The sequence below is a fragment of the Pelodiscus sinensis genome, chromosome 4 (assembly GCF_052426305.1).
Source record: "Pelodiscus sinensis isolate ZL-2025 chromosome 4, ASM5242630v1, whole genome shotgun sequence".
Taxonomy (NCBI): Eukaryota; Metazoa; Chordata; order Testudines; family Trionychidae; genus Pelodiscus; species Pelodiscus sinensis.
This window is the reverse complement of record NC_143055.1, coordinates 34,842,587-34,858,162: the sequence shown is the minus strand read 5'-3', so window position 1 is coordinate 34,858,162 and position 15,576 is coordinate 34,842,587. Positions and strand designations below refer to the sequence as shown.

General features: G+C 43.2%; 1 protein-coding gene across 1 annotated transcript in view; it reads left to right on the top strand.

Annotated features, from left to right (window-relative positions):
- SEL1L3 (SEL1L family member 3) overlaps window positions 1–15,576 on the top strand; it is a 66,776-nt gene that overhangs the window by 42,117 nt on the left and 9,083 nt on the right. Inside the window, exons 18-21 of the mRNA XM_006138169.5 lie at window positions 5,308–5,398; window positions 5,514–5,598; window positions 7,066–7,175; window positions 9,485–9,612. Of these exons, the coding sequence (XP_006138231.2) occupies window positions 5,308–5,398; window positions 5,514–5,598; window positions 7,066–7,175; window positions 9,485–9,612 (414 nt within the window). The remainder of the gene's footprint in view (window positions 1–5,307; window positions 5,399–5,513; window positions 5,599–7,065; window positions 7,176–9,484; window positions 9,613–15,576) is intronic.

Sequence of the window (15,576 nt, the reverse complement as noted above, 5' to 3'; positions counted from 1 at the left end):
CATATGGAAAGGTTGTCTTTTCACTGAACTGTAAGCAAAGCACAGTTATGGCTAGCTTCCCCCCCCCCCCCCAAACCTGGCCTCCTTTAGAATTTTTGTGTGTGCCAAAAAAAAAAAAATTGTAGTTGCAATTAGTGTAATTTATTTTGTATTTTAGTCTTACACAAACTTTAACTCTAAGGTCATTTATTCAAAGCACCCTTGACATACAATTCAAAACACCAAAACGTTATCACTACTGCTATAGCATCATTCAACAGCAGATCGGAATTCAGCACCACCATCAGATAACAATAATAAATGACTAAGCTCCCTAATTCAAATGGGCAGGTTAGCCTGGCTATTGCCAATTTGTTTTCCCCAAACTACCAGCATAACCTCAGTCTTATGTGCATTCAGCTTCAGCTACCTAATTGTCAGTCTTCCTCAGACACGGGGCTTGGCATTCAACAGCATTGCTGGAATAGGTGAAATAGACCTATAAATGGAGATTTAGATCTCTAACATGTGCTATGTGCAACTTGTGCAGACAGGTCATTTCACGTCAAAATTGTTCCCACAAAAATCGATTAAAATTAATACATTAAAGGGGGAAAACAATTGGAATTGGGATCTCATTGGGCAAAGCAGCACAAAGGCAGGAAAATACAATGTCTGTCCCAAAGATCTTAGAATAAAAAAATTCCAGACACACTAAAATAGACGTACAACATATAAACAAAAGCGGCGAGGAGTCCTGTGGCACCTTATAGACTAACAGAAGTGTTGGAGCATAAGCTTTCGTGGGCAAAGACCCACTTTGTCAGATCTGGCATCTGACGAAGTGGGTCTTTGCCCACGAAAGCTTATGCTCCAACACTTCTGTTAGTCTATAAGGTGCCACAGAGCTCCTCGCCTCTTTTGTAGATTCAGACTAACATGGCTACCCCTCTGATACTTAACAATTAACAATGTGCCTATGTAAGTCCATAGGTAAAATTTTCAGAAGTGCCTAAGTCACTTAGTTTCCTAAGTATATTTTCAAAAATGTTAGCTACTCAAGAATCTGAGTGTAACTGCACTGTGAATGTCTAAATTAAAACTGTCTCAGGTTCTGAAGCAATGAGGCCACGGCAGCAAGAGCTTCAGTGCAAGCTAGCCTAATGAGTAAGTACTCAGGGTTCCGGGCTGGCTTGTGTAGATTGCATTGAAGCAGATGCTGTCCAACTTTGCTGCTTCGAGTCCTGAATTAGCGAGATTAAAGCAAACTCGGGTATGTGTACTTGAGCTGCAATCACATCCAGTAATCCTAGACATACCCATAAGTCCAGAGGACTTAAGTGCTTTTGAAAATATCAAAGGTGACTGAGCCACTCAGGAATCTAAGTCCCTGGACTTTCTATGAGACTTAGGGTCCCACATGACTTAGATGCTTTTGAAAAGGTTGCCCCACATCTTTTTAATTCATAGTAGCAGCCAGCTAGCTTACTGATATCAATCACTTAATGCACCCACTGGTTGCCACCTGCTTGTGCAGTTTTTCTTCAATTCTCTCTGTTGTAAATTTCCTCCCAAATGATGTTTTTATTCCATGATGCTTTAACGTATATCAGTAGCCCAAATGCCTCTCTAATGGTTTCCAGATGGATTTTATGCCACTTCCCATGGCACTTAACTGTAACATTATCTCCTTTTCGCAAAACAATATTTTCTTTCTTTTTATTTTTCTTTCTTTATGTTGTATAATTTTATGATTTCACATTAGACATCTTAGATTTGTCTGCAATATTCTTTCCAAAATATTCATGTAGCTCTGAGCTGGTATTTTGGGAGGTCATTCTGCAGTTTATGAGAGTACATAATGAAGAAATAAAATTTACTCTGCATCAACACCATGGCAACAAGATGACTGTTTTTGCCCTATGGCCTTTCTTGAACTTTGAGAGAAGTAAACGGAGGAAAAAACAAATAACATAAACTGTCAGCCCTATTTCATTCTCTCCATCATGTGATTTTTTTTTCTGTCAGCATTTTTTTGTCTCATTTTTTGGTCTAAAATTTCCCCTAGAGCAGTGTTTCTCAAAGTGATCCATAAAACCATTCTGAGAAACTTGCTAACTGGCCGCTCCAGTGTGTTTATTTACTGGCTCTGCGGCCACGGAGCCTCACAGCTCCCATTGGCTCTGGTTTGCCATTTGCAGCTAAGGGGTTACAATGTCAAAGGAGCCAAACAAGAGGCACTAAATAGCCAAAGGAGCCTAAACGCAGCCTCTAAGTTTGTGCTCCGTTCGGCATACATGCTTATTTGCAGGCATAAGCATCTCAGTTTCTGCATGCAGGCACTGGATGAGGGCAGTGGTCCATCTAGTATCCTGCTCTTAGCAGTGATTAGTCCTAGAAAAAGATGCAAGAAATAATCTATTTATAATATAAGTTTCTTCCTTACCTCTGTCATTTGTGGTGGATTTATATTCTAAATATGAGGGTTTATATGCTTATTCATTCAAATCAGACAACTTGACCTCTGTGTCATAAAAATTGGAAGCACTCTGCAATTTAGTTTTTATGTAGCATTTTCTAATGTGTCAACCTTTAATCAGCCTAATCGTTTATTTTAAACAACACCCTATTTTAGCTCCATTAGTTCACAGGGTGCTAGAGAAGATACCTGTGTGAAAGAGGCCCTATTGACTCAATTCTGTCCTCAATTATCCCCAAGCCATTCCCACTGAAATCAATGAGACCTCTGTGTCAATAGCTGAGCATAGAGCTGGGGTTCTATGATGTAAGTCCCTTAATAACAGATAAACTCTCTGAAATATATAGTGTTTAGCTGTTCATATCTCCACCCCTGCCTCCTGCTGGCCTAATAGAATTATCACTGTCCTTGTCCCCATTTCTGGTTCTTTGCTGCTCCCCTTTGGTCATTCTGCAGTACAAGTATCCCTTCTGCCAAACTCCGCCCTTTCCATTTTATGAGAAACAATTGAATTCCAGGCATATCCCATTCTTCTGCGTGACCAAACCCTGATCTTGCTTTAAGTTATGATAAGAGGAAGCTGCATGCCAAATATGGTGGTCCTAGCTCTTACCATTTAGGAAGGGTTCTTGAACAATGGACTCACAGACAGACAAACAGACGGACGGACACACACCTCTAAAATATGTAGTAAGATTTGAGACTGCACAGAATGTTTGGACAATCTGGTGACTAGTTATGGAAGTCTCGCATTATTCAATTTGTTGATCGTTCTGATCTTTAGTTCACACTGAAAACCTCTGGTTTTGAATTGTCACCATGCATCTCACACACTGATAGAATTTCAGTTTGTTGCAGAAGGTAGTGCTGACAATGTAGCAGAGCTTTGAGAGTTGGCTACCACTCGCTGTTAAACAAATTAGGCCACAGCCTTAATGTACTGTTTTGCTGAACAAAGTGTTTTTCATGTGCTAGAGATCCCTAACTGATGGATCGCCTCTGGTAATCCTCAAAGTACTTGTGGATCGAGCGTGGAAACACATGGTGTTGACTGTTCTTGTCCCAGCTGTTTCTAGAAGACTTCAGAGCAGTGGTAGGCAATCTGTGACCTGTAGGCCACCTGAAACTTGTCAGGGTAAGCCTCTGGTTGGTCACCAGACAGGTTGTTTACCTTGCATTTGCAGGTATGACTGCTGCAGCTGCCATTGGTCATGATTCATCATTCCTGCGAACCACGGCCAATGGGAGTTGTGGATGGTCATATCTGCGGAGACAAGGCAAACAACCCATCGGGGAGCCTGCCAGTGGCTTACTCCAATGAGCTGTGTGTGACCCATAGACTGTAGGTTGCCCATTACTGCTTCAGACAGTTCAGTGAAAAGAATGCTTTGGAATCCTGTAGAAGCAGTAGGAAGATAGGAAACAAGCCTGCTTATTTACATGGGGCAGCTGGAATACAGTGCAGCCAATTCTCACTTGCTTCTCTGTTGCCTTGATTTCCCCATCTGTAAAATGGGATAATGATACTGACCTCCTTTGTGAAGCACTTTTTTGGCCTGCTGATGAGAAACACTAGATAAGATCAGGGTGGTATTATTTTATTGTTTTGGATATCAGCCTTAGCCTCATGGAATTATAGGAGAAGCTTAATTTTCATTTGAAAGACCACTAAGGCTGTGGCTACACTGTTGCTTTCTTGCGGAAAAGCTAGTGCAAATGAAGCTTGGTAAGAAATATCGCTGTGCTTCATTTGCATAATTAATGAGCAGCCGCTTTTGCGCAAGAGGCTTTTGCACAAAAAGGAGCTGTGTAGACGGCTCCTTTTTGTGCAAAACCCCCCTCTTGTGCAAGAGCTGTTCTTCCTCAAAAAATTAGGAAGACCGGGTCTTGGGCAAGAAGGGGTTTTTGCTTAAAAAGCCATTTATACAGCTCCTTTTTGTGCAAAAGCCTCTTGCGCAAAAGCAGTTGCTCCATTTGCATAAGCTTCTCTGCAAGAAGGCTACAGTGTAGCCATAGCCTAACTGTTTCTAGACTTCATAGTTGCAGAGAACACCTTATGTGATTTCTGGGGGTTCTAAACCCAGAAAGTGAACAAAAATCACCCCCATTTTTAAAGCCCATTTTGTGGAGGTCCTGGCCTTTATGAGTGAAGGAGACGAGGAAACAGGAGCTACCTGGAGGATCAGAATCACTAGCAGACTGCCAGTTACTGAAAATGTGACCTTGACTTTTATTATTTGCATTGCAATAGTGCCTGGAGGCCACAGCCAGGACTGGGGGATAGATTTTGTGCATGCGTAAATGGACACACACACACAAGGAAGACTGACAAATTATAGGAAAAGAAGGGTGGTGGGAGAGACAGATAAGCAGAAGTGAATTTGACAAATTTAATGTTAAGTCCATGTAAGTGGTGGTGGGTGGCGTGTTTTTGTTTGAGGTTGTGGGGGATGAAGTTCATTAAATATGTCATTTATAAAAAGGGTTATTATCACTTTGAAATGTTATTAAGGGTTATTAAGTCTTGAAAAAGGCTCTTACTTAGTGTCACAATTCAGCCTTAAACACCCAGTATTCTTGCAGGTGCATTTTAAAAGAATAAAACCTCCTATGAAGCCGAATCTATCTCAAAGCAGAAGAGAAGATGCTGAAACAACTCTAGACCAAATTCTGTTCTGTTATACCAAATGTGGCCAGTTGATGTAGCTGTTGCATGGAATATCTAGTCATTTCTTTCTAAACCTTGCTCACAGTTCTGCTTGCCAAATGGATGCTCCAGAATTTATGTAGTGTTTCTCTCTAAATCCTTGTGATTCCAGTTTTTTTTCTATTTTTGTCATCTATTTTAGGCATGAAGCTCTGCTGCATTATGTTTTAGCAGCAGAGGCTGGGATTGAAGTGTCACAGACAAACTTAGCACATATCTGTGAAGAGAAACCTGTAAGTAAATTTATTCACAATACATGGTCTTTTAAAATCAGCGGTAAAATCATCAGTATATGTAATACTAATAACTTTCCTGTGATATAAATGGAAGCACTCATTTTCTTTCCAGGAACTAGCAAGAAGATACTTAGCTACTAATTGTGTTTGGCGATACTATAATTTCTCCATATCTCAAATCAATGCTCCTGCCTTTGGTATGTATATCATTTTTTTTTATTAATTCAGATCCTGAATAGGATTTCAGTTTTAATAATTGGTTACAATGAGAATGTAACAACTTGGAATACTGTGTGAAATATTTATGCAAATGAGCAAATTCAGGAAAGAAAGGTCTTACATTCTTATCAATCTTAGACTTTTATTGGAGCTTAGTTTCCTAAGTGAATTATAAGATTCAAAAAAGTTTATCCCTATTTTAAAACACTGATACAATTGCTACATTACATTCTGAGACAATGTTTCATTGTTATTGTTATAAGTATAGTATAAAATAATGCAAGCTATTCAATGAAACAAAAAAACAACACAGTATTTTAAGCTAGAACCATAGGAGTCTATATCCAGCTCTGCTGAGAATGATTCACTCACTGGAACTTACAAGCACCACAGGTTTTTCTAATAGAGTTTGTAACATCCTGTGATTTAGCTGACAGCACTTATACACGTCATGAGCATAATCTTATGTGAGAGAAGCATCTAAATTTCATCAGACTCCTGGGGTGAAATCAATTGCAAAACGTCCCTTGACTCAAATGGAGGCAGGATTTCACACCTGCTCTCTTTTGGAATGAATCTTTAAAAAACTACAAATTTTTGTTTGTTAGTAAGTTCTCAGTCTTGCACTGATTGAAGTCAGTGGCAAATCTTCCACTGACAGTAGTGGGATTGAGCCCATAGAAAATTTATAAACTCTACAGTTTATAGAGTCTGTTTAGTCTGCAGAAGTGAAGTTAGGAGGGATCTGACAGCAGCCTTCAACTTCCTGAAGGGAGGTTCCAAAGAGGATGGAGAGAGGCTGTTCTCGGTAGTGACAGATGGCAGAACAAGGAGCAATGGTCTCAAGTTGTGGTGGGAGAGGTCCAGGTTGGATATTAGGAAAAACTATTTCACTAGGAGGGTAGTGAAGCACTGAAATGGGTTACCTAGGGAAGTAGTGGAGTCTCCATCCCTAGCGGTGTTTAAATCTCGGCTTGACAAAGCCCTGGCTGGGTTGATTTAGTTGGGATTGGTCCTGCCTAGAGCAGGGGGCTGGACTTGATCACCTTCTGAGGTCTTTTCCAACTCTATGATTATATGATTCTACAGGAGCTGATTGCTAAAGCTTATAAAGTCTGCAACACAGGCTCCTGTGAGGTTTATAAACTCTGCAGTATAGGCTTTTGTAGTGATCATATCGATGTTCATACACACTTGGACCAAGATTCCTCTTGTGGAGCATTCCACCACAATTCTCTATCAGAAACAGGAGTCCTTAAAAGCCATCCCAGGCATCACCAACTTCTGGGTGGCTCTTGCTATATTTCAAAGCAGAAGCGCCCTTATTGACTAATCAAATAGTCAATGGAAATTCCATCGACTATTCGATTAGTTGGTTAATCTAATTTTAACATCCCTACTCAATACTAATATTTTTAATGCCCTGATACTGTTACCTTCCACAGCTTACCTGAAGATGGGAGACTTCTATTATTATGGTTACCAGAACCACTCTAAAGACCTCGAGTTGTCTGTGCGGATGTATGCAAAAGCTGCATTAGAGGGAGAATCACAGGTATTTTCACTGTTATAAAACTATCTTCTTGAAATATCAGTTCTATGAATAAGCTGTGAATAGCCAGAATACTGGTTACTTTGGTTTGTTACACCTATACAGCGAACACACCTGCTAGTATAAATGTATCACTTATTTTCATGTATGATCTGAGTCAGGAGTTTGCTCTTTAACACTAAAAGGAACTAAAATTAGGCCAAAGGTGAAGAGCCTAGTTTGACATTACTCTTTTGGGTGTTACTGTAATACAAGTTAAAAATAATGGTGCATTTCCCTTAAAGTCAAGAGTTACTTCTGGGATAAACCTGGCCCAGTTTGTTTCCACAAACAGCAAAAAAATTCAGCATATATCCTCTCGTAATGCCAAGATATTCCAAGACTTTGTACCCAGGCCCACTGATGGGGTCGGGACAAAGCGGCTAGCTGCCTCAGAGACCTGCAATTCAAAAGAGCCCAGGGCTCCCGGGCATGAACATTGCTATGACAGGAGCGGTGGCATCTGGAGCTCTAGGCCCTTTAAATTGTCCAGTCAGCTCTCTGGAGGCGGGAGAATAGTGCCTGCCCAGTCCACCCTGCCCATTCTGCCCAAGGCCTTGCACCTTCTGGGACTGTGGTGCCATCCTGCTTCCCCCCACCTTGCCCAGGGCCCGGCAAGCTACTAGAGTCGGGACCCACTCTGAGGATCTTGAAACAAAAAAATGTCCAGTGTCTGCAATAGCAGCGGAAAGCGGAAAGCAAAGAGAAACAAGTGTCTTCAATTTTAAATGTGAAAGACACATCAAAGCTTCATCCTGCAACCGCATCCACACAGATCCTTGTACTTCTGCAGCATCCCACTTAAGTCAGAAATTTCCCCAAGCACATTCAGATGCAATTGCAGGATCAGAGCCCAAGTCATTTTGAGCTAAATACTACTCTGAGATGCATGTTTGAAACTTCCAATGGAGTCAGTAGAGTTACATGGGAGGAGACTAATTGGGAATGAATATGGTACATTTCTGCTTTGAGTCCTTGTATTTCTCTAGAACATAAAACATGCTGGAGTGATGTGCTCTTCAGCTATTGCTATACAGGCAGTCCCCGGGTTACGTACAAGATAGGGACTGTAGGTTTGTTCTTAAGTTGAATCTGTATGTAAGTCGGAACTGGCATCCAGATTCAGCTGCTGAATCTGGACACCAGTTCTGACTTACATACAGATTCAACTTAAGAACCCCAGGCGTCCCCAAGTCAGCTGCTGCTGTAACTGATCAGCAGCTGATTCCAGGAAGCCTAGGGCAGAGCAACTCTGCCTCGGGCTTCCTGTAGTCAGCCGCTGGTCAGTTTCAGCAGTGGCTAACTTGGGGACGCCTGGGGTAGAGCAGCTCGGGTGCTGCTGGGTTGGTCCAGTAGCGCAGCCGCTTCTCGGCGCTACTGGACCAACCCAGCAGCACCCCAGCTGCTCTGCCCCAGGCGTCCTGATTCAGCCACTGCTGAAACTGATCAGCAGCGGCTGAATCAGGACTCCTGGGGCTGAGCAGCTGGGGTGCTGCCGGGTTGGTCCAGTAGCACCAAGGAGCGGTGCTGCGGGACCAAACGGCAGCGCCCCACCTGCTCTACCACAGGCCCCGGGCTTTGCTCCACATCTCCCTGGTCTGCTGGGGGGGGCACTAGCTGCGTCCCCCCCCCCCAGCAGACCAGGGAGACGCTGAGCAAAGCCGCGCAGGACCCGGCCCGACCCGCGGCGCTTCCAGCTGATCTGGAAGCGGCCGCGGATCCGGCCCTGGGTCCTGCGCCGCTTTGCTCCCCGTCTCCCTGGTCTGCTGGCTCCCACAGCAGACCAGGGAGACGGGGAGCAGCTTTTCTCGCCCCGGAGGAGGCGGGCGGCGGGACCAGGCGTCCCGCCGCTCGAGTCCTCCGGGGCGAGAAAATCCCCGTTCGTAATTGCGGATCCGACATAAGTCGGATCCGCGTAACTCGGGGACTACCTGTATTTAGAAAGTATCTAGGGATGAAAAAATTAGATCTTTAGGAAGGTAATTTGAGAAAATGAAGCTCAATATTAACATGAGCATAGAATTAGCCTGGTAACTGTTTTGTTGTTTCTGATGCTCTTGTAAATGTATCATATGGGGGAAATAAGGCACTCATGTTTTTTCAGTAAAGATCACAGAACCATATGGAAAAGATAAAAAGTAATTGAAATTATTTACATTCTGTCATAGCTCAGTCCATTTCTCAGCGATAACACTTTCATTGAACTCAGTGGTGCAGAATCAGGGCTTAGATTCATGTATTTTCTATATAATTGTATATTTTATTTATTTTAGGGATTTTTTAATTTGGCCCTGCTCATGGAAGAAGGTAATTCCATTCCTCCCTACATTTTAGATCACTTAGAAATCAACAGGACCCTCCATTCTAGCAATATTTCTATCCTTCAGGAGCTTTATCAAAGGTGAGCTTATATTTTCATCTTTTAGTACAAAGAGCTAGAATTTTCTTACTTGTTACTTTTAAAAATGTCACTAGGGCTAGTTGAGTGCTCCAACCCCATGGTGTAACCTTAAATTTTATTGCCAAACTAGGCTCTAGCAATCTGTACCTGTTCTGTTTGTAAAATGTCTAAGATTGTATTTTAAAAAGCTAATGAGGGATAACAAAGTATTGACTTAGGAACAGGCTTCCATTTATTTCTACTTGCTTTGTTATTGGCCTTCATTTTGGAAATTCTGGTTTTTCTTCCAGTGTCATTTGCATATTCCCACTCACATTATTTGCTATTGTGAGCACTCAAACAGTGGAAACGCATCATCGCCGTGCCCGTTAAAGATCCTTCCCCCTACATTCCTGAACATTCTGAGGGCAGGGCTATAAAAAAGGGGGTGTGGGGCTCCTTGCTGCCTGTTATTTCCAATGTTAGGCAGATGTGAACTTTTCCAGTTCCAGCAAACCCAGATTCTCCTCTCTCAAGAACTCAGTGCTATATCTTAGCGGTTAGATTTTTAGTCTTAGGATAAGTCAGTTAATCCTTCAGTTCTGACTACAAGTTCCATGGTGGATCCAAAAGCTAAGAGACCTAGCTTCAAAAGATACGTGTATGTTCAACAGTGTTCCCGGTGTCAGATGCCTATACCAGAGGGCACTTTTCTTCATGGTGCTCCCTCTAGAGTACATATCCCAAGAACTTACAAGGTACACTAAAACAGGCTGTAAGAAGTTCTGGCTGCAAAACCTTCCAGAACCAATTCATCTACAGAGTCTGCTTCTAAGTTAAAAAGGCCAATGTCAGTTCCTGACCTATCAGCAACTAAGAAGATGAAGAGTACTATACAAAAGTTTCCAGTATCTACCTCAGGATCAGGATCCAAGACCTCAGTACAGTAAGTTTGCAGATAATTGGATCCGACTTCAACATGCTCAGACTCCATCAGAGTTGGCCTCAGAAATTAGAGCCTTTGGATCCTTCTGCTTTGGTTCCAAGGAAAACTGTGTAAGGCAAGAAGGCTTCCATTAGTAGGGCTAAACCACATTGAAAACATTTCTCGTATCCCTCAGATACACATCAGAGAACACCGAACCCTAAATCAAAGACTAAGGTAGATTCAAGTTCAGGATAGATTATCCACCACTCCTGATGATCATGTCACACCTGAAGATCGTTCCAGAGCCGACAGTTGATTCTTCATCACCCATTCAAATTATACTAGCCCCTATTGCAACAGCATCTTGCAGATCTGAAATCAGATTTGTTGGCAGATCTACAATGGACTAAAATGATTTCTTCCACTAAGGGATAATAGGAAAACTCCAACTAGTTATCCTCCTCAGTTGTCCTAAAGAGAGAAACAGAAAATTTTACACATGCCAGGTCCTTTAGTTTCTCCATAACCTGCCTGATCTGATTGGATCTGAGATTGTATACACAGTCTGAGGAAGGATCGACTCACATTAGGTATAACCACATACTATACAGTTTCTGTGCTCATAAGAATATATTTCTAGGTTTGGTGCCTAGAGAACAACATAGCTTCCTAGATGTGACATGGACCCTGAGTTTGGTTAGTGGCATAACTGGCAGATACCACGGTGTGCTGAATGGCCTTATTCACATAGACAATATAGGATTGTTCTGAATTCTTGTCAGAATCACTTTCATCTGAGGGGTAGGAAAGTGTCTTATTCTTCATCCCTGAGAGTCCAAGATCAGCAAACTTCACCTATTTCCCTGGCACATTCTCCCACCTTAATTTCTGATACTCTTTCAGAAGAGTGCAGCTTATATAGGGTATCAAGATTTGGAGCCAGAACTTGATGATGATGATGACGACTCTTTCCTGTATGAAAATATTGGAGTCACTTCACTTTCCTTTCCTTATGATGAGGCTTTACAGTTCCACAAACTTATGGACAAAGGGGCAATGGCACTACAATTTCATAAGTCACACTGGAAGAAACCTCAATCCTGTTTTAAAATAAGGTTCTCTTTACAATATTAGATAAGTTGGTCTACTCCTTCACTTTGTTAGGCTATATTGAAAAATGCTGACACATTATATCTATTGACCTACTAGTTTTTATTCTTTCATGCACACTCTATCCCTAAGACTCTAGTGATGGCAGGGGTAGATCAAAGATTCAGAAGAGGTCAATTACATTCCATGCCTTCTAACAGGAAGTAAAAGAATATGGATGCAACTGACAGACAGGTGTTTTTATCAGCATTGCTCAGAATTAGAGGAGCAAATGGTGCTGACAGCAATGTTGAATTATTAATGTCAGTTATGGGAAACAATATTCATGCTTTCCAAAGCACTCCCCAAAGAGCTAAGGAATCTGGCCAACAGCGTGAAAGTACAGAGGCAGGCAGAGGCTAAACCTGCTGAGAGATTCTTTACATGCTATAGATTCAGCAGTGGGAGTGGGTACTTCAGCTGTCATGATATTCAGACCTGCTTGGCTCAGCTCATGTACTCTCTGGCAGTATTCCCACTAAGCTGCACGGTGGCACAGCTTCACAGATGATTAATCAGCCTAGTTTGTCAGCTCCTTTCACAGAGCCCTGAGCCACTGACTGGGCAGGGCTAATTAATTACCTGTGAATCTGTGCTGCCATGCAGCTTAGAGGGAACACTACTCTCCAAGCATGTCTACATTAGGAAATTATTTCAAAATAATAACTTCAGAAATAACTCTTTTGAAATAGCGTGTCCACGCTGCGGGAAAGCTTTGAAATTAATTTGAGGCAAGCTCCCTTAATGTAGAGGTGCTACTACCTCAACTTAGAGCCCCAGGAAGCACTGGGAAGTAATTACTTTGAATGACTCTGGAGAGTAGTTATTTCGAAATAGCAGCAGTGAAGCATCCACACTACTGCTACTTTGAAATAACTATTTGGAAATAAGCGTTATTCCTCGTGGAAAGCAGGAGTTATTATTTTGAAATAACCAGCCCCTTATTTCAAAATAGTAGACTGCTAGTGTGGGTGCTCCACTTGTTATTTCAAAATAACTCCCTAGTGTAGACCAGTGCTCCCACGTGAAACCAAAATCAAAGGTAGAAGATCTTCCCTTCACAGGTCTTGGGGTAATTTAGTAATAACGCCAAGGAGATACTGGAGACAATGAAGGATCTGAGATCTACTGCAGGTCATGTAGGTGTCCATCTAACTCAGAGGAGGAATTTGAGACCTTTCTTCAGGTGCCATGGAAAATGCCATTCCTCTTCTTCCTCATCATCTTATTATTCAGAAAGGCAATATTTTCAGCATCAGCAGCCTTCTTTTACATTGCCACAGCAGAGGAAGCATCTTATGCCACAAATGAAGGAAAAACAAATATCAGTTGCAACATCAAGTTCAAACCATCAGACCTCAAGTTTGACATGAGAACCAGAATCCTCAAATCAACTTGTAACCTCTCTTCAATCCTTGCTATCTTTTCCAACTTTTCTATTATGTCAGTACTCACAATTCCGTCACATCAGACAGATGAATTCTGGAAATAGGGTATGTCTACACTACAGCGCTAATACGAACTAACTTAATTCAAATTAGTTAATTCGAACTAAGCTAATTCAAATTAGTGCATCTAAACCTAAAAACTAGTTCGAATTAGCATTTTGCTAATTCGAACTAGCATGTCCACATTGAGTGGACCCAGAACCAAGGTTAAGGATGGCCGGAAGCAGTGCTGGCAGGGCATCAGGTTAGGACTTAGAGTGTGGAGCTGCTGTCTCAGGTTAGCCAAGGGCTGTGCTTAAAGGGTCCCAACCCCCACCCCGGACAGACAGTTCTCAGGGGTTCCCCGCTTGCAAAGCAGTCCTGGCTTGGAGTGCCCTGAGTGCCCACACTTGGCACATCACAGCACTCGGCCATCAGACCGGCTGCACTTGCCGCAGGCTGCCATCCGGGGGGGGAGTGTCAATCAGGGGGCTGCAGGAGAGCTTCCACCCCGAGAAACCCGCAGAGTCACCCCAGTCTTCCCCATCGGGGGCTCGTACCCCATTCCTCCCTCACCTCCTTCCACTTACCCCTCGCTAGCCTCCCTTCCTGATGTACAAAATAAAGGACACATGTGTTCAAAAATAGAAACTCTCTTTATTGAACAAAACTCGGGGAGACTGGGAAAAGGAGGTGGGAGAGGGGAAGAGAGAGTGTGGGAGAGGGGAGGGCAACTAAAATGATCAGGGGTTTGGAACAGGTCCCATATGAAGAGAGGCTAAAGAGACTGGGACTTCTCAGCTTAGAAAAGAGGAGACTGAGGGGGGATATGATAGAGGTCTATAAAAGCATGAGTGGTGTAGAGAGGGTGCATAAAGAAAAGTTCTTCATTAGTTCTCATAATAGAAGGACTAGAGGACACTAAATGAAATGAATGGGTAGCAGGCTTCAAACTAATAACAGAAAGTTCTTCTTCCCAAAGCAAATAGTCAACCTGTGGAACTCCTTGCTGCAGGAGGCTGTGAAGGCTAGAACTAGAACAGAGTTTAAAGAGAAGTGAGATCAAGTCATGGAGGTTGGGTCCATGGAGTGGTATTAGCCGGGGGTAGAAATGGTGTCCCTGGCCTCTGTTTGTGGAAGGCTGGAGATGGATGGCACGAGACAAATGGCTTGGTCATTGTTTCGGTCCATCCCCTCCAGGGTCCCTAGTGTTGGCCACTGTCGGCAGACAGGCTACTGGGCTAGATGGACCTTTGGTCTGACCCAGTACGGCCGTTCTAAGCTCAGAGCTCAGGGTCGGGGGTCTCACTGGACCACCCTGATTTTCATGCAAACCTGCTCCTGGGTGGCCAGGCTGGCAGCTATCCTGCCCTAGACGGCCACTTTCCTGTGCCTAGAGCGGACATCGTGGATGAGGTCCACGATCTCTGCACTAGACCAGGCGGGTGCCCGCCTCTTGCGGACCCGGGAGCCGCCAGCCTGGTCCCGGGAAGAGGGGGAGGGCTAGGTGGGAGCGGGTAGCTGGTTCGTGCCGTGCCAGGTGCAGGGTCTGCTGGCTGGGTGCTGACAGGCTTGCACCTGGGACGGGCACCATAGCCAGCCTGTGCCCCTTTAAGGGCTCCGGGGCCGGGAGGGGGGAGACGAGTTTCCCTGGTGGTGCCCAGAGTGGCCACCAGGGAAAGCTGGGGAGGGCTACCCTCCCACTAGTTCGAATTAAATGGCTACACAGCCCTTAATTCAAACTACTTAATTCGAACTAGGCGCTAGTCCTCATGGAATGAGGTTTACTAGTTCAAATTAAGCGCTCCGCTAGTTCGAATTAAGTTTGAACTAGCGGTTTGTATGTGTAGCGCCTATCAAAGTTAATTCGAACTAACGTCTGTTAGTTCGAATTAACTTTGTAGTGTAGACATACCCTTGCTGAGTAGTTATGCCATTCAGTTTGATTCCTTCCCTCCACCCAGCTGTCCTGCCATTTCTCTCCCTATTTTGGGACTCCTCTGACAGGAGTGTGCTAAAATGAGAGTTCCATTCCTTATTGAAATCAAGAGCCATAGAAGGTGGCAAGGGAATTCAAAGGACAAGGTTTGACTCTAGATATTTTCTGATACCAAGCACAGACTGAAGGCATTGACTTATAGAGACTTAGTTTTCTTGACAACACAAAACAATTCCCATTCTGCCATCTAAATGAAGTAAAATATGTACTACAAGTTCACACGATAATCTGCAGCATTGTAGAACCATCTTACAGATAAATGAGGATGACCTAGATGTTAAGGCATAGACTTATGAGACTGGGCATTATTCTCAGTTCTGCTACTGAGTAACTGTGCATCTTTGCATAAGTCATGTAGGGCCAGTGCTAGCAGTCTTACTCTTGGGCTACATCTACACTGCAGACTTCTTGCACAAGAAGCCTTTTTGCGCAAGAGTTTTTGCGCAAAAACTTCTTGTGCAAGAGCACGTCCACACCTCAAA